Source organism: Streptopelia decaocto (assembly GCF_964273445.1).
Source record: "Streptopelia decaocto genome assembly, chromosome: Z".
Classification (NCBI taxonomy): domain Eukaryota; kingdom Metazoa; phylum Chordata; class Aves; order Columbiformes; family Columbidae; genus Streptopelia; species Streptopelia decaocto.
Window position 1 is genome coordinate 47,359,038 of NC_138657.1, and position 22,680 is coordinate 47,381,717.

Sequence of the window (22,680 nt, forward strand, 5' to 3'; positions counted from 1 at the left end):
GGAAAGTTGCTTCTCTTCTTTCTTCCGCTTATCATGGTGATAACATTGCTCAGAGAACCAAACCTGAGTCTTCTCCCTAGAGATATGTAGGAGGATGGGCTACAGTACTGACTACTCTTGTGCCTGCTTCCAGCTGCACAGGCATGACCCCTGCCAGCACTTCCCTCTGCGCAGCCTGGGCATGGGTTTGCGTGTTCATTTGATATTGGCTTTAATAGGGCAGTCAGTAGCACTTCAGTGGCTTGGAGCTTTCATCCCATGCTCACGTATTTATGATTTTGGGTGAGAGTACAGATGCTCCATGGGCATGACCTCCACAGCATCCTTCATCGTGTCACACTGGTGGGACTGCTGTCCAAACAGCTCTTTCCCTCCAGCCACTGACCTGTGTGTGTGCTCTCACAAGTAGGCATCAGCTGTTGAATCAAATCTTTGGTTTGCTGCAGCCTTTTACTGGGCACACAGGTAAACCCTGAGGCAGGAGTCAGCCCAAAACGGCCAGCAAAAGGGAGCCTAGGGTTTTCAGTGGCTGCTGGCAGTCTGGACTTGGATCTAGGACATTGTCCTGCTAATGTCACCCAGGGGATAACTTGTCAGATTTGAACCACCAGAACTGGTGCTGTGGCTGGCTGGTGCTTGCTCACCAGTGCTCACCAGGAGTGACCTGGGTCAGCAAGAAGAGGCTGTAGAGTGCCCCATTTACAGGGGGCCTTGAACTTCTGAGCTGAAAAGAAGCAAGTCTGATAGTTAAAGTGATCTTTCTGGGGTTGTTTTTGCCACACCTGTGGAGAGCAGAAGCCTACGGCTTCTGTCCCACAACCTGCACAGCCCTGCTCCACCTCATCCCATCACACCTCCCTCCACACCACAAAAGCATGGTCCTCACAGAGCAGAGATGTGGTCACTGAGCAGATGTCTCTGGAGGGACACCAGGGCCATTGCCACTGAGATCTTGCTCCTGACATCCCTCCTCTAGGATTCCCAGGACAGCAAGCCTCCAATCCTCACAGGGGCATGCGTGCTGAGCCCTACCCCCTCCCACTGCATGGCAGAGGCAGAGCAGCATCGTGGAGTGCCTTGGAGAGGGGCTGCTGGGCACATGCTGGGAGCAGGAAGCCATGGGCTATAGAGGAGTCCATCTCAGGAACAGCAGCAACACCTCCTCTGGGGAAGAAGGTCAGCAGGAGGCTCAGGCCATTTGATTTTTTTTTTTTCCTAGCATATGCCACATTAGCTACGCCATCCCACAAATAAATCCCAGTCAGCTTCTCTGTCTTCATTTCAGATGCCACCACAGGCACACAGAGAACATGCAGGAGTTGCACGTAGACAAATAAGGGTTTGCCCTGTGCAGCTGCAAACCTTCAGAGTGTCATTTTGTTGCTGCCAAAACCAAACTCATCCAGTCTGCTTTTCTTCCTCCTGGGCAGCTGAGCATTCATGACCACCAGAGGCGTTTTTCCTATTAGCTGCTGCCAAAGGAAGGCAAAATACAGGCCAGCATTGTTCCCAAGCACCACAGGCTGGAGTTGGGGCTGCAGGAGAAGAGAAACTGAGAGCATTCCCCTACCCCTGGGATTAGCTGCTCTTCAGCATATGCAGAGGTGCCTCTTCAACAGCCTGCATCAAACAAGAGCTGCTCATTGTCTCTGGTCCTTGGAGGTCCAAAGCAGAGGTCTTGAGTATTAGCTGTACCTCCAAAGCAGAAAGATGACACCAAATTCCATCAAAATCAGAAAAAAGGCAAAGTTTATATATGATACAGAATGCTGTTGTGGAATAAATACTGAGGGGGCAAATTAATGAAACCAATCGTCAAGGCTACACTTATTAAGAATAAAGTTATGTCCACATCTTCAGCATATAAAGCAGCTGCGTGACAGGGAAGGAATCTTGCTCTGTATGTTTCACGGCCCAGCCTGGCCTACGTTCTTGAATGACCATGCATGGGGAAGCCCAGTGTAACAGGGGAGTGAAGTGAAGATATCGTGGCCAGGTCCTGTGTGAAAAGGCAGGTATAGGAACCAGATGGTACAGCTGCTGTTGATTTGGAAGTATAAATGTTCAGCTCTGTCCAAAATGCCAGTTACTAAGACAGAAGTTTGTCTGATGGATAAACTTTGCTCATTTTAATCAATACCAAAACACACCTCCATCTCCAAGGGTACCTGCCTCCATCACACCCACTAAGTCCTTTTGAACAAGCGCAGTTGAGTTTTTACCTTAAGAATCGAAGCAAGAGTTTTTATACCAGTCGATAACAAAGGCAAGCATGACTAGAGTCATTCAAGCTCCACTTAAATTTAGAAAACTGTATAAAATACCCTAACAATAGAGGAAGGTTAGGGAAGATGTCATCACTGGGAAGTCAAAGGAACAGCATAATGGACTTCTGGGAGAAGTCAATGGGCTGAGCCTGTTCTTCTGCACCCAAAGGGATGCTTTTGGGTAAGACCCCAGGACAATTAGACTTCAAGCTTGTATTTATCACATTAGTAGTGCTATATAATCATCTTAGAATTTATATATATTTGGTACCAATACTTGTTTCTTGCAACTAATGTGTGTTTTTACAGCTAAAGTGTATTTTGCAACTGAAGTGTGGTTTTGCAGACAATGGCAATCTAAAAGAATTGGAACCTGTTGCATTAATAAACCTCATTGTTTATGGATCTAGTCAGGAGAATTTCTTGTTGAACACGCTCAGACTTATAGTATGTATTATACAATACATGAATCTGTGCAAGCACATAAGTTCAATGGTCTCGTCTATGCTGCACTATCAGTGAATCCAACTGTGCAAATTAAACATAACGCCAGACCGGCTGTTGAGCATGATTGGACTTGTAGTGCCAGGTTGAGGTTATTTGATGTAATTGGGCATCACTCAGTTGTTCAGCTCTGCCACACCTAAGCTGTCATAGTGAAATACTGAGGACAAGCTAGATTGCCAGGCTGCTTAACTTCTGCAAAATTAATCCTCTTAACCCAAAACTCTACAATGCATTAATGGTCTCTTATTGGATGTGGCAACAAATTACCCAATCTAGTAACCTGATGAATATATGATTAATAAATACAAAGTCATGGATAAATAAAATTAAAAATCTGTTCCCCAGCTGAGCTGAAGAAACATGTGGGAAGTAGCAATCAAACCAGAGGCAGTAAAAATATTCTCACTGGTTTAACTGGTGCTCACCTGCTACAAATTAATACTATCCACATGGTCTATGAGGAGAAAAGTGCTTTAAGGAACTCAAATAACTTGCCTCTGATCAAGATTTGTGTTTAATTCATCTATATATATAACAAAGTCGATGTTCAATGGTGTATGAGTACAGTGAAAAAATACATCAATGAACAGTGAAATTGTTTAGGGTATCATACTTGCATCACACACACACATTTTTTTTTTTTCATCAAGTCACCAGAATTCATGCCATGTTTAAGAAATTACAACCATTGACTACAGCCTTACCTTTTTAAAAGTTATTTATTGATAAGCAATATAAAAATGAAAGGATTTACTATATCCAGTACACACTATATCCAGTACAATCTCAGAATCACAGAACATTAGAGATTGGAAGGCACATCAAAAGATCATTTAGTCCCCCTGCTGGAGCAGGAACACCTAGATGAGGTTACACAGGAATGTGTCCAGACAGGTTTTGAATGTCTCCAGAGAACGAGACTCCACAACCTCCCTGGGCAGCCTGTTCCAGTGTTTTGTCACCCTCACCGTGAAGAAGTTTCTTCTCATATTTAAGTGGAACCTCCTGTGTTCCAGTTTGCACCCATTGCCCCTTGTCCTATCATCGGTTGTCACTGGGAAGAGCCTGGCTCCATCCTTGTGACACTCACCCTTTACATATTTATAAATATTAATGAGGTCACCTCTCAGTCTCCACTTCTCCAAGCTAAAGAGACCCAGCTCCCTCACCCTTTCCTCATAAGGGAGATGCTCCACTCCATCATCTTCATTACTCTGTGCTGGACTCTCTCCAGCAGTTCCCTGTCCTTCTTGAACTGAGGGGCCCAGAACTGGACACAATATTCCAGATGTGGTCTCACCAGGGCAGAGTAGAGGGGAAATGGTCATGTACAATACATGAATGTGTCCAAGAGCCTTAGATTATGTTTGGGCGGTTTTTCTTGAGTTGATTCAACCCAGAGTGGTCTATCAGTTGGCAGGTCCACTGGAACTCAGGGCTCCTTTTGTCCTGATAAACTGATACCAACTCTAACAAAGCAGAAAGTGGTTTGCTGGTAGACATCATCAGACAAATTGATATATTCAGAAAAATCAATCAAGCTTTTGAGTAATCAAACCTGGAAATCTGAAGAAGTGACTTGAAGTTAGTCCATTTCTTCTTGTCACACCAATTAATGAATAAAATGTATTAGTTCTTCCATTGGACTGTGTGCTGCCTTTGTCCTTAGATCACTGTGGTTAAGATGAAATATCATGCTGACAAAGGCACAAGCCAATAACATGATTTAATGATAATGTCACGGGTCATTTAACTAATGAGAGTGGCTGCTAGCTCTTGTATCTTTGATGTATGCTTAGGGACACAACACCAAGAGAAGGCTGACTTTATCAAGAACAAAACCACGACTCTAATCCCATTGAGTGACATTTATAATCTGAAATTTGAAAGGCTATTTTCTATGTTAAGTGTTTCCTGTATACATGTGTATTCTAGAAGCTTAAAACTTACTTCCTTTTCTGGACACTTTGCTGATGTTCATGGTGTGTCAAGCTGCATAGATATAAGACAAGAAAAAATAAAACCACAACAACCAGTATCTGACATATCAGCTGATAAATAAAATAACAGATCAATCACTGTCGCACAGGCCAGAAACCCGCGTTTTGGCACACCCCGCCCCCGACACACACACATTTGCATGGTGGTAGGTGTCACTTTTTCCCTTGCCGATGCCGGATCGAGTTTCACATTCGCGGAACAGCAGCACCACCGTGTGACTCCCATTAAGACTCCACAGGAACCCCTCAAGTCACCTTAGACCCCTCCGCAGAGACCCCAGATACCTTGGAGCCCCTACGACCCACTCTAACTCCCACAGGGTCCACAGAGCCCCGCCGGAGCCCCACAGCTCCTTCCCATCCCCTCGGGACTCCTCCCCTGATAGCAAAAAGTCGGCAAAAAGACTCTTTAACAGTTTTGAAAGTGTTAAAAAGCAGGCACTTTTATTACAGCATGCCAGACACTCGGAGGATCGTTCCTTTAATCCAGCATGCACGTGATTCACACTTCTTGGTATTTATCACATATGCCTATTGCATATTCATTTATTTCTAACGCTTAGTCAATGCATTAAACATAAATTATTTCCATAGCCCTGCCCTTTGCTGGGAGTCCATCTTTGGTATTCGAGAGTCTTCATCAGGGGTCTCTAGTGGTCCGCGGGGGCCTTTGCAGCCTGGTGCCTACTCTGTGTCAGCTCCTTGACCTAATTTCTTGAGCAAGCATATTGTCATTTTGTGCTGCTACTGAGCAAAAGTCACGTAGCTCTTTCTTCATTTAGTGGAACGTTCCGCTTTCCCAGCTTGCAAGCCCAGGGCATCCTGCTTTGCCTCATGTCCAGTCTCTGTAGAGCTCGTTTCGCTGTTCGGTTTCTGTTACTTTATGCCCAGTCTTGCTACATTATGCCTAGGGGTTTCTGGAAGATTTTCATTCCTCTTATCACCATAGAGGTGCCCTCCCCACAAGACTCCCCTCTTCAGGAGCCCCCTCTTGTGGATGCAGCGCTGATGAAGCTGGGGGGGGCGGCCACTCTGCACGGCCACGGGGACCTGCGGGGTTAGGGGCTGTGGCTTTAGGGGTCGCCAAGAGGTCCAGGCAGGGGGAGCCTGTAGGGGGTAAGGGTTGCTGGATGAGGGGAGCAGTGGGGCTGGGGAGGGCTTTCACGGGGCGGGAGGCAGCTCATGGGGGTCCCACTTTGGGTTATATGCACACAGATCATACCTATTCATTATATTTCCAAGAAATTCTTTGCATATGCATTACACTCTTTTGTTATTCAGCTTGGATCCTGCTTGTGCTGGTGTCACCACCTGATCTTCTGAGAGCAAGGGCGTTGTCTCCTACCCTTCTCCTGATCATCTTAACAAATACCATTCTTGTGACCTAACATCTGCAAACCTTACTCTTATTAACTTAGTCAGTGCCTAAAATCTATGACCCTTATTCATATAGACTTATTTTATTACTAACTGCTGATTTTAGGTATCATCAATCCCTCCTCTTTTTTTGAGGTTTTGTGACCACTAGGCTTCAACCCTCATTAAAACAGAACCTTGAGCATTTACTTCTAAACCACTTTTTCTGTGGCTCTCTTTGCACATACTAAAATCATAATAAACACAATTATGACGACTAAAATAATTATTCCTGTTTGCACTAATGATGCTAGCCACCCTGCAAGTGAAATATTACCCATTTGAGATAACAGCTTATTAATCCACGTACTTTCTATGTTTTGTCTAAGGTCCTGTGATTGTTTCGCTACCTCTTTGATAACCCACACTAGACCATTTCCATTTTCCGTCGGGGAGGAGGGGGGGGGGGCGCGCGGAGAGGGTGTTTATTAGGGTCGTACTCACAGGTCAGAGGTCACAGTTGGGAGGTCGCAGGTCAGGGGTCACCAGGGGTCAGTCAGGCCCCCCCACCGGCACCCAGAGACAGCTGCTGTGCAAGTCGCCTTTGGCGCCGGGGGGATCTCCTGCCCCGCTCCCCTGGGGACCCAAACGTGTGCCTCCCCTCCCCCGCTGCGGCCCCCTCGGCCCTGGGTCCCTCCTCCATGGAGCTGAAGATCCCCGAGACAGGCCCCCGCGCTGCCGCCGCCATCGCACCAATGAGATATCGGCGAGAGCGGCCCCGTAACCATAGAAACTCCTCCACGCTTCCGCCGGAAATCGGAAGTGGAAGCTGTAGCGGCAGGGTAGCCGCAGGAGGGCCTGAGGAAACGGGGGGTGGGGGGAACCTTGGGGCTGTGGTTCGGCGGGGCCCGGGCGGTGTTTGGGGCCTCTGGGCTCCTTCCCGGTTCTTCCTGTTCCCGCCCAGGCCATGGCTGCTCCCGCGGACCCGTCGCTGCTGTCGGCCGAACTGGAGGCGGACGACGGGGAGGACGAGGCGCTGCGGCGGCTTCTGCTGCAGGTAGGGTCGGGGGGAGCCCGGGGGGAGAAGGGCGGGGACCGGGGGGAACTGGGACAGACCCGCCCCCCCGCGTTCCTCCGTGTACTCCCCAAATCCCTCTGTCCTCCCCAGGTGACACAGGACGACGAGGAGCCGTCCCCACCCACCGGCCCCTCCCGCGCTGTCACCCCGCAGCCAGGTCTGGGGCGGGTTGGAGGGGTCTTAGGGGATTTGGGGGAGTCTCGGGGGGTCCTGACCCTCCCCTGCATCTCCTCTCCCCAGGGTTCTGCGTGAAGACCCGCGCGGGGGGGGCCAAGGTCTTTATCAATGTTTGTCATTCGGGAGAGGTGCCACCTCCCCCGCCGCTGTCCCCCCCTGGGCTGCGCCGCCTCCTCCTGCGCGAGCCACCTGGGGCCTTTCGCATCCCCATGAGCCTGGGGGAGCCCCATGCTGAGCTGGACCGCGGTGAGACCCCCCCCCCCCCCCCCCCAAAAAAAACCCCTGAGTCCTGCAAACGTCTCCCCTGATCCCCTCCACGCTCCAGCCCCCCAAGCCCCCCCACCTAACCCCACCTAACCCCACTGACCCAGTGTGACCCCCTTCCCCTGACTCCCTCACGCTCTTAATCCCCTCCCAACCCCGCCCCCCGCAATTTCTCCTTCTGATCCCCCAAACTGTCCCCTGAGCCCCCCTGTGAAATCCCCCTGACCCTTCTTAATCCCCCCCAAACCCTCTCCCTGACCTCCTCCACTCGCTTAATCCCTTCCCCTGACCCCCCCAAATGCCCCCAAGCTCCCTGTTCATCCCCCACCCTCCACGCCACAGGTGGGCAGGGCTGCACAGCCTATGATGTGGTGGTGAATTCGGAGTTCTTCCGCACGCTGCAGGTGAGAGGGAGGCTGGAGGGGCCTGGTGGGGGTTGGGGGAGTTTGGGGGGGTTCTGACTCCCCTGCCCCCCTTCCCCCAAGGCTGACCCCCTGTACCGCGAGTTCTTCCTGACTGTGGCGATGGAGGGGCTGTCGGAGAAGTATGGGCTGGAGCTGGAGCTGACTGGTGGGACTGGGAGCACTGCGGGGGGCTGAGAGCACTGGGAGGGGTTGGGGGTGAGCGGGGGGCAACTGGTGGGACTGGGAAGGAGCTGGGGGATGAATTTTAGGGGTGGAAATGGAAAAGAAGAGGGGGTGGGGGGGTCTCACACCCACCCCATGACTCCCCCATCCCCCCCAGGCTGGCGGGTGCTGCGAAACCGCCGGTTCTTGGGCTCCATCTCGGCCCAAAACATCCGGACACGGCCCCGGCCCCACATCCAGGAGCTTGAGGAGTGAGTAGTGGAGCACCCCTGCCCCTCCCCCACCCCCTGTCAACCTCCTGCCTGACCTCTGCCCCTCCCCCCGCAGCTCCCCCGCCCCCCCTCAGTACGTGGTGGTGGCCGAACCCTCGTCCCAACACCCACGGGTGCTGCAGACACGAGTGCTGCTTCCACAGGCCGTGAGTCGGGGCGGGCACCGAGGGTCATTGGGGGGTATTAACCTGATCCAAGGGGGTGTTGGGGGTGGGAGAGCTCCTGTAAATGTCCAGGGGGGCCTGTGGAGTGAAGGAGGGGCACTGGGGGGGCGCTATTGGGCTGGTTGGGGGCTGGGCAGGTGTGGGGGAAATTTAACCTTGTCCAGGGGAAGTTGGGGGGACCCTGGTTGTGGTGAGGCAGTCATGGCCCTTCCCCTGACCCTGCCCTGTCCCGTCCAGGCTGGGGCGGAGTCGCTGTGGCTGGGGCTGAGTGAGGAACGGCTGGTGCTGAAGGAGGAGGGGGGCGGCCCCGCCCTGCTGGAGCTGGGGCTGCCCCACCCCGCCGACCCTGCTCGCTGCCACGCCCACTTCCACCGTGGAACCAAGGTGAGTGTTCCTGTGGCGATGGGCCACACCCTGAGCCATGCCCTGAACCACACCATCCCCATTACCCAGGTAGCAGCTCCTAGCCGTGTCTGCTCTCGTAGCCACACCGCTTTCCTGGCCCCACACTTCCCCACGGCCCCACTCCTTAGCCAGGAGGTGCTGCCTCCCTACCAACCCCTGACCTTTTCCCCCAGGTCCTCACTGTGACGATGCCCCTGCAGGCCTGAAGTGGGGGGACCGCCCCAGATGGCTGGGTCCCTCCTGGATGCCTATGTTCTCCCTCCCCACTTCCCTTTTTTGTACAAAAACCTGCAATAAAAGGTCAATCAAACTTGTATGTGTGTGTGCAATCTCACTGGACACCTGGGTCCCCTGCACCAGAGGCAGGGCCTTGCAGTGGTCCCAGGCATCTGAGTGCCCACCTCTTCCCCCTCCACACAGGCAGGGGTCTCAGCTCATGAGGGGGATTTAGCGGTGAGCTGGGGGAGGGGGCATGAGGAGTGGTATCCCAGAGAACCCAGGTGTCTGGGATGAGGAGAGAGGACCCAGGCATCTGGGGGGACCCAGGTGTCCAGGATGGGGTGGGCAGCAGAAACAGAAATGTCACGCATGCATGTGCACTGACCTCCCACCCCATCATGAAGGCTCAGACGAGGGATTTAGAAGCTGCAGTTAATCTGCTGCTGCCACGGGGTGGGGAGGAGTGTGACCCAGGGGTTGACATGGGAACCAGGTCAGGGGGAAGGAAGCAGGATGTTGTGGTAGGGGAATTTGGGGACATGGGGACACCAGGGATGGGGTGGGGGGGGTTCTGGGAGGTGGGAATGAGGGAATGTGATGGGTGGGGACACAAAGAGACATGGGGGGGCTTTGTGCTGGGGGATGATCGCTCCATCCCGCCTTGTCCCTGCAGGCTCCTGAAGTGGCAGCAGGAGGATGCAGAGGGGCTGGACCTGAGCTCAGGGGTGCCAGGTCCTTATCATGATAAGGGGAAGAGCATACCTCTGGGACACTGAGCTCAAAGATTTCCCACATGAATGCACAAATCCAGCCCACGCAGTTACTATATGAACAGGCCAGAAGCATCCTCTAATTCCAATCTTGTTCCCATCACTCAAAGCACTTTTGAATACGAATATTCAGAATAATGTTCAGAGTTTCATTCACCTGTGACTGACACCTACAAAACATTCCCATTACCTGGAAGCACCTGTTCAGGATTCCTGGATCTGACTGGTTTACATCACCAAAGGGTTCAGCTCTTAAAGTACAGCAAATGTACTTCAGCAAATTCTTTTTTAACCTCATCAGTGCAGGCAACCTCTTCCTTCTCCCAAGAAAATTAAAAATGTATTTGTTAACTTCACAACAAAGCCTCAATGTAAATTGAAACTTAATTCGCTTCCGCTCCCTAAAATTGCATTTTCAGGATATTTCAATTCCATATTTAGATGTCAAACAAGTTCGTGCTGCAACAGATATCATCTATTTGTTTGCGTTATTTTTTTCTCATTTCTGTACGATGTTAGGATCAGAGCAGAATCTTCTCCAGTCTCTGGCAAATAATTCCATCTTGGATTGATTTTGAAGAGAAATCCCCTGGTGAATCACAGAAAAAATCCCACCCCTACAAGTATGAAGGTAAACAAGCATAAGAGTAAACAAAGTGTTCCCACTCAGTGCCATGATTTCTCACAAACCAACACAAAGCATGTTAGAGATTTATCATTCACATCTTTCATTCAGTAGCTGCTATTGAGGCTCACATGCAGTTTTAAAGTTTAGCAAACTTTAAAATCCACCCAGTGAGACTTTTTGGAAATGTTGGAGTCCATATGTGACTTGAAGAAGAGCTTCTTAACCTGGCTATAACTTAAAATTAAAATGGTAGTCACTACATAAAGCAACAAGGGTTTTAACAATGCAAAACACGGCAAGAGACATAACAAGAGAAAGATTCTACAAAAAAATTCAGAAGAGTCAGGAACCAATAGCTCTCATTCCTGGTGAGCACTACCTTCATCTCCAGTAGTTCAGCCAGTCCTGACTTTTGATCAGTGTTGCACAAAAGTGGTGGTTTTCAGACTTCAGTGACCTGGATGGGCCAGAGACCGCTGTGGTGGTGAAAACTGGACATTGTCCCTGAGAACCTCATCTACGTGACTTTTAGACACCTCCAGGGCTGCTGACCCAACCATTTCCCTGGGCAGCCTGTTGCAATGCCTGACAACCCTTTCTGTGAAGAAATTTTTCCTAATATCCAATCTGAACCTCCTGTACCGCAACTTGAGGCCATTTGCATTCATCCTTCTACTTGGGAGAAGAAACCAACACCTTCCATACTACAACCTCCTTTCAGGTAGTTGTAGAGAACAAGGAGGTCTCCCCTCTGCCTCCTTTTCTCCAGGCTGAGCAACCCCTGTTCCCTCAGCCGCTCCTCAGCAGGCTTGTGCTCTAGGACCCTTCATTGCCCTTCTCTGAACTCTCTCCAGCACCTCAGTGTCTTTCTTCTAGGGAGGGACCCAAAACTGAACACAGTATTGGAGGTGCAGCCTTACCAGCATAGAGTACAGGGGAACATCTTGACCCTTCTGAACTGTCCATGAGCACATTGTGGCCACCCCTTTGGCAGCACTTGCAGAGCAAAGCAAGAAAGTCCTCAAGGGTGAGGAAGGGACTGGAGCATCTCACCTGTGAGGAAAGGTGGAGAGAGCTAGGACTCTTCAGCCTAGAGAAGGCTCAGGGGCATCTTGGTAATGTGTCTAAAACATGACGGGAGGGTGCAAAGAGGACAGAGCCAGGCTCTTTCCAGTGTCAGGACAGAGGCCACACCATGGACATGCACTGAAACACAGGAGGTTCCTCCAGTATGTCAGGAAGCACTTCTTGACTGTGAGGGTGACTGAGCACTGACAGAGGTTGCCCAGGGAAATTGTGGAGTCTCCCTCCTCAGAGCTACTCAGAAGCCATCCAGCCACTGTCCTGGCCACTGGCTCTGTGCAGCCAGGGACACAGACTGGAGTGCTGCTTTCCTGAGCTGTGGTGCACCCTGGCCCGGGGGCTGCTCCCCAGCCAGAGGGCTTGCCCTGTGTCTTCTGGAAGAAAATGTCCGCATGACTCTTCCTTTTCTTCTCTCTGTCCACAGAGATGCTGGCTTTCGGCAGAGACGTTCTGAAGTTTGCTGGTATGTACTTCAGACCCGAATGCCCACATGTACTGCTGTGCAGCATTTAACTGTTGTGGCGGCCATTTGCTCTGCTCTCATCTCAAGAGGCTCTATGTGGCACCTTGAGCTAGCGTTCTGGCCAGGCACTCAGCCCCCAATGCAGTGCCCTTTCTCCAGGCTTCTCTTTCCCCCAGACCGTTTGGCTTTGGCAAGGGCTATGGCTCCCCTCACTCTGCCCCCACACGCAGGTTCCTAGGCTGGGGGTGGGGGCAAGAAAGCCCTGAGAGGAGGAGACCCTTCCCTAGAAAGTGCAGGCAAAGGGCTGTGTCAGGGTGGTGGTGAGGGGCAGGGAGGCCCTGGGGATGGCAGAGCTTGGGCCACCAGGCTGCGAGAGAACAAGGAGGAGGATGAGGAGGAGGAGGCCCTGGTGTGCTGCAGCTGCAGAGGAGTGCTTGGGGCAGGGGGTGCCACCGCTGCCAGCTGGCCACTGCAGTGGCTGTCCTGGAAGAGGGGAGGTGTCCCAGTGCCCAGGATGTGCTCCTCCAGGACGATGCTCTCCCACAAGCCCATCGTCCTCAGCACATCAGCCAATTTCTGCTGCTCCTGCCACTGAGCATAGGTTGGGGAGGATCACGTCTCAGCAGAGCCTTGACCTTCCCCTCACTTTCCACAGGGGTGCTGTGCTGGTGTTATGGAGGACAACAGCCAAGTAGGTGTCGAGGACCCTCAGCTTGGTGCTGCAATGCAGCCAGCAGGTCCAGAAGAAGTATGGGAGTCGTGACACCAACGTGGGTCAGAAACTCCGCCTGAAGATAGGTATGGGCACTGTGCCAGGCGCAGATCCATGGCACTTTCCTGTGCCTCTGGGTGCTTCTCAGTGGCAGGGAATGTGGGGGTCCCCACTGGGGTTAGTGCCAAAGGAAAGCATCTCCTGCAAGAATCGGAGGGGCCAGCTGCCATCGGAGTGGGGGTGGGACAGCAGGACTGCTGGCTTTGCATGTGTGTGCAGATGCAGGGGAAGCTTAAAGGCAATGTGGGTCTCAGATCAAATATTAGGGCCTTTGAATGTCTGCAGAAGGTAGCAATCCTTTCATTTTTTTCAGGTGGGAGCAGCTTGATCTCCTTTCCCCTGCTGCATTCTCTCCTGCCTTTGGCAAAGGGGAACTGCTTTGCTTATGTCTGTGAGAAGAGTTTTTGCAGGCTGTTATGTCTTCTGAAGCAGACAGCTGCAACCTGCCTGCATGTCAATGGAGCAGAAGGTGATCAAACCCCTTGCCTTGCTGGACTTCTGGGGCAGGCAGCTGGGTCAGATGCCCAGCACTCTCAACACATTGTGAATGCCAACTTCATTTGCCTATTTCTAGACACCCATTTCAGGGCCTGTCTTCCCACTTGGCTTCCAATTAGCTTCTGAATAGCTGAGATGCTGGGGACGTAAAGCAAAAAATGTTCCTTGTGCCAGTTCTGCTTCACCCTCTGTCTCTCACCAGTGGTCTCTGCGGGCCCATGAGCCTCCTGAGTGTTGGGGATGGCTCGCGGCACTACTTCTGCATCTGTGGCCAAGCCATGCACGACATTCATGAGGCCCAAGAGCTTGTGAAGGAAGGTGAAGTGATCCTCTCAGCCACCTCCTGGGAGCTCTGTGAGCAGCACCAGCTTACAACCAAGCATCTTGGAGACAACGGGTTTGTGAAGGTAGGTTGGATGGGAAAGCCTCTAAAGCCATTCAGAGGAGCTGGACCTGGCCACAAAGGAGGGAGGTGTCGTAAGATTGAGGAGCTGATTGTGTGGACAGTTGTAGCTGTGAAAGAGGACAGGCAGCTGAAGCTCTTGTCCTTCTATCTCAGTGGTAACTGTGGGCTGAGCTTGCTTGGTTTGAGGGGTCAGAAGGCACTGGAAGGCTTTTGGCTCGGCCAGCAATATCCTCTCTGGGTCCTGGAGCTGTTGTTGACAGCTGGGGGATGCTTGGGTGGTACCCGCCCAGTTCTGGTGCTTGTGAGGAAGCACTTCTGTCCCATCCAGCCAGGTGGGCTTGTTGTCCCCTTTTCTGGGCACTGATGGAGGGCAGGCTCCATACCCTGGAACCATGGGCATTGCTTTCATTCTGTGTGTCTTCAGGTTGCAGGCATGGAGCAGATGTCTTGGTCTGAATGCCAAGACACTTTATACAAGCTTGCAGGAAGGCCAACAAACCACTGCTTGGAAGGGCAAGGTGAGTGCCAGCTTCACCTTGCTCTGTGATTGCCCTGAAACACAGGATCTGGCTGCTTCAGAGGCCAGAGAGGAACCACCTCCACCCTCTTTCACCTTTCAGTTAGCACTCATGCTTTTAGTCCCCCTGTGCATCAGCTGGGGCACTTGCTACTGCTGTCTCCTCCTTCCAGACAGCTCTTCCCTGAGCACCTGGAGGTAGAAACAGGAGTAACCACAGAAGCCTCTTTCTCCTCTCTTTCCAGCGCCAGCCCCTGCTTTCCAACACTCCTCAGTTCCATCCTCCCAATACATTTTCTCTCCCCAGGTGCCATGTGTCCTGTTCTCTTCTTGCCAAATTTTTCTGATGTGGAGATGTTTAGGACGTACATACCAGCAACCGCTCTCAGAACAGTAATGCCAGATCACCACTGCTGGGGGCTGCATTTTTGGAGGACGCAAGAAGCAGTGCAGTGCAAAGATTGAGTTCTCACAAGAACAGATAATCAAAAGAAAATGCACACTGAGAAGACAATGGGGGAAACTTGAGCCAAGGGGCACCCGTGCTGCACCATTGTGTGCCCTGTCCTCAGAGACACATGGTCAGTGGGAGGCAGACTTTTGTCTCCCATTCTTACTGTGGGTATGGGTCTGAATGTGCGGCACACATGACAGTGGGATAAAAGGCAGATCCCACTGAAGTCCCTAGAGTATCCCTGATGATCTCCCCTCACATCCTTATCTGTACCAAGATGGGATGTTACCGGAGCACCTTTCTCTCCTTGGTGATTTAAGTTACGGTTGGGTGTCTGCCTGCCACAGGCTGCGCAGCCTCCCTGACATTTGCACAGAGAGGTTTTGTCCCTCCTGCAGTAGTACCTGTGATTGCTAGTGTGCCTGCTTTCCCTCAGTATCTGATGTGGGCAGTAAGCCCCAAGGAGAGCAGGTTGGTGAACCCATCAGGTTCTTGTCTTCCAGCTTGATTACAGAGTGCCACTGGTCCTCTTCTCTGAGCTGCAGCCAGTCAGCAGTCTCTTCGTCCATCTGAAGTACGCTGGACATTTCACATCAGTGCATTCCAAGAGATGCTCCACACTGCCACGAGGATAATACTAGAAGTCCTGTGTCCTCACAAGGGTGAACTCAACAAAGTCGTCCTGTTTGATAAAGTGAATGTGGGGGAGTAATTGCCTCCCCTGACCATGAGAGTGTGGGCAGTGAGCAAGAGGGAGAGGCACCCTCTTAGGCATTGTAGCAAGATGTGCTGCATCTGTCCTTGGCAGGGCTGCACGTTCCTCTGCATGTTTGGACTAAGTGGAGAAAGGCTGCCCCATGAGAGCATTCGTGCCTTGCAGAGTACTATTCAGATCTTCCAGTCGTGCTCCACCATGCTCGAGGATGTAGAGTGAGTGTGTGGCAGGGGGGGGGGCACATACTGCCTGGGATGGCACAAGGGGTCTTACCAGAAAGAGGTGTGCCTTCTAGCTTGCCCTCCATTGTCCCTGCCAAGTGCCCTGAGAGGTGATGGCAGGTTGCCCTGGGCTTAGCCCACGGCAGCCACACGGAGTCCCTCCAAGCACACTCTGCCAGCCATCGCACTGGCACCAGCAGCTGAGGGAAATGAGGCTGTTTAACTTGGAGGAAAGGAGGCAGAGAGGAGACCTTCTTGTTGTCTGCCTGAAAGCTACCTGAAAGGAGGTTGTAGTGTGGAGGCTGTTGCTCTCTTCTCCCAGGAAGCAAGCAACAGAACAAGAAGTTGCACCAGAGGAGGTTTAGGTGTGATACCAGGAAAAAATTATTAACAGAAAGGGTTGTCAAGCATTGAAACAGGCTGCCTAGGGAAGTGCTTGAGTCACCATCCCGGAAGGTATTTAAAAGACTTGTAGATAAGGTTCTTAGGGACATGGCTTACGGGTGCACTTGGCAGTGTTGGGTTAGTGGTTGGTCTCAATGATCTTAAAGATCTTTTCCAGCCAAAATGATTCTGTGATTCTAAGGGCAAGAGGCTCTTGGTGCCAGGGGCAACTGGCCCATGAACGGGGATGGAGCCCAGCCACCTGAACTCAAGTTGCTGTCATCCCAGCTGGTGACATAGTGAGCACTTTCTTCCCTCCCTCTTTGCTCACTAGAAGGCTGTGGCCTTCTGTAGGTGGCAATTCAGGGAATGCTGCCTCAGAGGAAGTGTCCAAAACTTCTTGCATGTGTTCTACCTGTGTTCCTACACCCCTGAGCTCTCTAGTGACCTGTGCTGGCAGGGCAGGATGGCAGGCGGCCGAGGCTGGCACCAAGAGCAGGTGCAGGAGGGGATGAAGCCACACTGTTTCCATGTGTTCCAAGGAAGTGTCTGTTGAAGTTACCAGTAGGTCAACACTCTGCGGAGTCACTGGCCACCCAGAGAGGCATGAATACACAGGTACGAGACGCGTGCCTGAGGCACGGGAGGCTGGCGCGGGAGAGGGCCTGCCCAGCAGCCGGTTAGGAATGGCCCAGGGCTGGGGGAATGGTCTCTGTGGCCAGTTTTTCCCCTGGGTTCTGCTGGGCCCTGCTCTACGGGTGGCCTAGAAATGTCCTGCGGTGACACAGGTACATCAATGCATGTGCTCTCTCTCTCTCTGGCAGTCCTTGGCCAGAGGATGAATCTGGCAGCCTGGATGATGATGATGAACTACCCTGGGTTGGTGAGCTGTGATGCAGTGACCTACACTGCTGCTCCCCTGCCTGCTTACCACTTCAAGGAGCTGCTGGAGAAAAAGATGAAAGGCTTTAGCCAAACTGTCTCTGTCTACGAATATGTGGGGATCACCAAGAAGTGGTGAGTGTCCTCTGAGAGAACAGGATGAGGAAGACAATGGCACCAAGGGCTCAGCCTTGGCCAGCAAAGAGGAGCTCTGCAGAGAAAGACCAAGCTGGTCTCCCTTCCCTGTGGCCGAGATGCTTGGAAACCCTGGTGTGAGAGGCTTTTCGCCTCTCTACCCTGCTGCCTTCTGCTGCTGAGAGAGCGGGAGTGAAGCCACAGGGACAGGGAAGGTTTATCTGTATTGCTAGACACAACCAAACCTTGCAGGCTCTGTCCAAATGGCCTTTGACCGTGTTTTCCATGCTCTGCTTCCTCCACCACATGGCCTGGTAATGCTGACCCAAGGAGGTTTTGTCCCAGCTGCTTCTAAGTAGGAAGCTTTGTGCCAGTCTGGCTCCCATGGGGAAACGGGGACCACTGGGACACTCTTCCTCATGCCTTCCTGTTGAGATCTCAGCTCTCCCACTGGGCCAGGATTTGACCTTCTCTTTGGATGACAGTTTGAATGTTAACATTGCTGTCTCTTTGAAACTGCAGGAGGACTTGAAACATTATGGTGCCCAGTGCTTGGCATCCCAGCCCTTTCAGTGACAGTGAAACATTATGGTGCCCAGTGCTTGGCATCCCAGCCCTTTCAGTGTCCTTTCCCAGACACTTCTCTTTCTTGGCCAATGTGGTAGAGTTGTTTGCTAGCCTACAGCACACATAGCCTACTTTCACCTGTCTCTGATTTCTCTGGGTTTGGCCTCTGGTGATGAATGCTTGATATGTCCTCCTGTCTTTCCAAGGCCATTTGGCTTCTTTATGCTTGAAGCTGTCTTAGTGTGTCAGCTTGAACTTTGGCTGGGAGAACATGACATGGGAACAGCAGGTACATGAGGAGCACACCCTGCCCCTCCATGCTAGGCTGCTTCTCTACGTCTCCTGTCTTCTCACTAACTAATGGGTTTGGTTTTTCTTTTCCCCTTCTTCTAGCATATTTGGCACAGGTCTTGGCAAGAAGAGGTCAGAGTATGGCCCCTTACTTGGGAATGTGGAGAAAACATGGCATCCCCTGGGTTCTCAACACCAGTTTCTTCTCCCTGCCTGCAGTGACCCAAATCATCCCTTCCAGTCCTGTGCTGGATCACTGTGGGGAATTGTGTGGGCCAAGCTGAACCTCTGTGTCTGGGAATGGGGAGGAGGGCAGGACAGGGAAGAGGGCATGGGAGCTGTGCTGTGAGGCAGGCAGGTCCTTACCGCCCTGAGGAAGGCAGAGGTGCAAAAGCTGACATGGGTGGGCAGGAAGGAGGCCTGGGTGTAGGCAGCTGGGGAGTGTGTTGGCAGGGCAGGAAGCAGTGGTGGAGGGTGACAGCAAAGGGACAGCTCTTTGCTTTTCAGTGGTACGTTTTCCTTCCGAGAACACCAGCATGGGAGGATCTGTTCAAACCGAAAACTATTTTCAACGGGTAGTTCAGCTGCAACTAAAACTCAACCTGCAAATGAAAGCTAGGGGGCCTTTCCTGAGGAACTGACTGATCCCTGGTTTCAGACCTTCTCTATCTGTTCAAGATGAAGACGCATTTATCCCACTGTGCAAGCAGCATGAAACAAAGTTCTTTCTCTTGAAATTACAAAGGCAGATTGCAAGGGCTACTCTTCTCTATTTCCATTTCTCTGAAGATGAGAACCAACAGAGCTCCCCCTCTTTTGTCATGTGGCTGCTTCCCTGTCATTCAGTTTCACCATGTACAGGCAATGTGGAAGCTGAGTTGGAGCCCAACTGCACAGTGCCTCTGTAGTGGAAATTCAAAGGTCAACAGAGGGAAGCCATAGCATAAATGTGAAAGACTCATGTAAAAAAATCGCATGCTGTAAAGTGATGTCACAGAAGCAGCATAAGTTTCTCTTTTTTTGTGGCACGGAGCCCGACAGAAATGAAGTAATAAAGCTGTTTCTTCATGTTGCTACAGTTAGCCTCTGGACAAAAAAGATAAAGCAAAATCATTATGAAGTCTCTCTCTGTCAAATGCTGATAAAATAACATAAGATTTGCCATAGTGGAACTAGAGAGAAAATTTACATGCCACACTGTTTCTGATACAAGCCAGGATGCTGTTGGCCTTTTTGGCCACCTGGGCACACTGGCTGGTTCATGTTCAGCCAGCTGACGATCAACACCCCCAAGTCCTTTTCCACCAGGTAGATTTCCAGCCGCTCTTCCCCGAGTCTGTAGCGCTGCTTGGGTTCTTGTGACCCAAGTGCAGGACCTGGCACTTGGCCTTGTTGAACTTCATGCAATTGGCCTCAGACCATCTTTTCAGCTGGTCCAGATCCCTCTGTAGAGCCCTCCCACCCTCCAGCAGATCAGTGCTTACACCCAACACTAAAGGCAGTCTCCTTTGACCACACACACGGAAACACGTAATATTCCATTTAGGTTTTAAGAGTTTGTGTCCTTCTTCCTTTCTTCATTCCTTCCTTGCTTTTCCTTCTTCTCTTCTACCTCTCTACTCTGCCTCTCTTTCCCCTCCTTCTGTTCCTGTTGAGATCCTTTCTGGCACCCAGAGGTATTGTGTTCTCCAAACATCAGAGCAAAGAACAGGAAAAATTTATTCACCAAAAGGGTTATTAAGTACTGGAAGAGGCTACCCAGGGAAGCGGTCGAGTCACCATTCCTGGAGAAGTTTAAAAGATGGGTAGGTGCAGCACTTTGGGACATAGTTTAGGGGTGGACTTGGCAATGTTAGGTTTACAGTTGGACTTGGTGATCTTAATGATTTTTTCCAGACTCACTGATTCTATGAGTCTGTGATTCTAAGCTCCCTACAAACAGAATTTCAAAATTTATGAAGACTGAGGTAGGAAAGGGAAATGCGTAGTTGCAAAGGAATCGTGTCATGTTACAGAAATTGACACCTGGCAGAGACGAGCAGTAGAACCGAGTTTTACAGCACTCTGTAAATAATGCATCTACTGGAAATGCAAATCTCCTCAAGAGAAACGCATCCTGCTGATCACTTGATCAGATCAGGCTATTTGCACTACACGAGACTCATGAGGCATGGCTGCAGTGACCAACAGCTCCAGCCAGCTGCAGGACAAGGGCTGTGGGAGCACGGCCAGGAGAAGAGCAGAGGGACCCGCCCTTGCTGGGCTGGCCCAGCCAGCTGCCCACACTGCACAGCGGGATGACTGCAGCTCTGTGGCACGATAGGTTTCCTCCACATTTTATTTGTTTTGCCTGAAATTTTGCTTCTGTGTATACCTGTCTGTGACCTCTCCATTCTCATAATTGTTTTCAAATGGGATGAGAGCAACAGAAGACTGCAATGACGTCGCTGAGTTAAGGACTATGTCATTAAAAAATTGGTATACCTGAAGATACAGCTAATACTGGAAAAAGAAATGTAAAGGACTTCAAATATTATTCTTTTGGCTTTTCAAACAGTCCACACAAATACAGGATTTGTCTAGTCCATACACATTTTTATTAATCAAAACCATTCAGTAGCTGGAAGGATCAGGAAAGGACTTGCATTTTGTCAGAGATGAAGGCATAAATGGTTGAAGCTCGCAAGCACAGTACTCTTCTAATTCTGAAGTCTTCATGTGGTTACAACTTTTCAACAGAACAGTGTAAGGCAGAAGGAGAAGACAAGCACAGCTTCAAACCTGGCCTTGTGGGAACTATTTGTAAATTTGCAATTGGACTTTCTTCACATGATCTAGATGCTGGAATGTTGCGTATGTCCTTGTTATTTCAGATATGTTCTCAGGATGGAGGCCTGCCCTTGTAAACATGCAGATGAAACAACGGTTGCCGAAAAAGCCTGCAGAGAGAAGATGTTGCTGGGTTTGGTGTTTCCCTACAGCCGGAGAGCAACAAGGCAACCCCTTCTTCTTGGTGAGAATGCAGAACAATTGTGCAGCCCTACAAGTAGAACCAGAGTGCTGTTGTGCCTATCACCACTAATCCAGTGAGGCTGCAGAGAAGAAAAAACCTGCGTTTAAAATAAAATTGGCAAAAAAAATGTGCAGGGACTGCCTGAAATGTCTGCCTGTGTTGCCTCTCCCATCGATGTAGGCAAGAAGGATTGTGAATGGCAAATATGGGCTGACATCCCACAAGATGTGAATGGGCAGACCCAGGTGTCTGACTTTAGCACCCTTGACACTCACGCAGTCAAAATTGGAAATAACAGAGAATGATTTTGCAAAAGGAAAAGAAGAGCATGGCCTAATGAGTGGAAATTATTATAAAGGCAAAGGTAGGAACAGCTGATGAGACAGCACGACTTCTCCCTGCAAATCCCAGCATCCCACAGGGAAAGACAGCTCCCACCTGGGGGAGGCAACATGTGGCCATGGGCAGTCCACGCTGACTGGTCCCACCACACTCCCCTTCACAGGAGACCTGTGCATGGTGTCAAGAGTGAGGACAAGAAGCAGTCATAGGCATGCGTTGCAGGTGACCAAGCTAGGGTGGCAGGGAAGTGTAGAAGCAAAACCAATAAATGATATGTTCTTTTTATCTCCTGCTGTTGTGCATGTGTGAGGTTGCAGTCTGGCTGGGACATCACCAAGTTGTGGAGGGTGACATCAGCGAGCCATGGACAGTGACCTCCCATCCCTCGCTGCTTATCTCTGGGTCACTAGCCCGTGCCTGTACTCCTGCCGAGCAGCCTGCGAGGTGTGGACATCAGAGCGAGGCTTCTCCAGGTGCTGGGTGGTTCTTTGGGGCTGCTGTTGGCAGCTCTTGCTCCCATCCCAGAGCCATCCCCCGTGTTTCCCCAGCCCTGTCTGTTTCAGGCAGCCAGGCACCGTGAGACACACTTGTAGCAGTGGAGGTGAGCTGTGTGGGAAACATCCCCCGGGCTGGCTGTGGGGTGGGTGATGGTGTTCGCAAAGCCGGGAGGGTGTCCTTCTCAAGTTACCTGAGCATTCCTTGCCCCCTTCCCCTCCCCTCCATGGGATGACCAAGGACCGTGGCCTCTCTCCTTTTGCAGTGCTCAACACCTCTGGAAGCACCGGTGCTAGCCAGGGGAAGCAGCTCCTCCTCCTCAGCTCTCCCCAGCCCGCTGCAGAGAGCAACCATGGCCACTGAGACAGCGTGGAGCTGCACCATCTGCTGGGCTGCTCAGAAGACTGTCGCCTTTGTGCACCCCTGACAGCACCAGTTCTGTTTGGGCTGCATCCTGCGGTGGGCTGAAAGGACATCTACTTGCCCACTCTGCAGAGGCCAGATGGGAAATAAAGTTTCCTAAGGAGCTGCTCAGCCTGGTGACAGAGCTTTGGGAAGAGGTGTCCAGGCTGAGGAGCATCAGGGAGTCAGAGGAGACTGACTAGTGCACTCACACTCTACCATCCCTGAGGCAGGTGCAGAAGCCAACCATGGCACTAGAAACAAAAGATCCCCTGCCCTCTCGCCAGCAGGCTGAAAGGGAAGATCCAGGAGACCGGGGAGAATGGAAACTGCTTGGGGCTGCTGG

The 22,680-nt window shown here is 51.3% G+C and overlaps 1 protein-coding gene across 1 annotated transcript; it reads left to right on the plus strand.

Moving 5' to 3' along the window:
• Positions 1–6,947: 6,947 nt before the first annotated feature.
• PIH1D1 (PIH1 domain containing 1) lies at positions 6,948–9,387 on the plus strand. Its single transcript, XM_082074578.1, has 10 exons — positions 6,948–7,003; positions 7,095–7,187; positions 7,299–7,365; positions 7,449–7,631; positions 7,992–8,053; positions 8,135–8,219; positions 8,394–8,487; positions 8,564–8,654; positions 8,910–9,056; positions 9,251–9,387. Exons 2-10 carry the CDS (start codon positions 7,098–7,100, stop codon positions 9,281–9,283), a joined length of 852 nt encoding a protein of 283 aa, XP_081930704.1. The 5' UTR covers positions 6,948–7,003; positions 7,095–7,097; the 3' UTR covers positions 9,284–9,387.
• Positions 9,388–22,680: the final 13,293 nt, after the last annotated feature.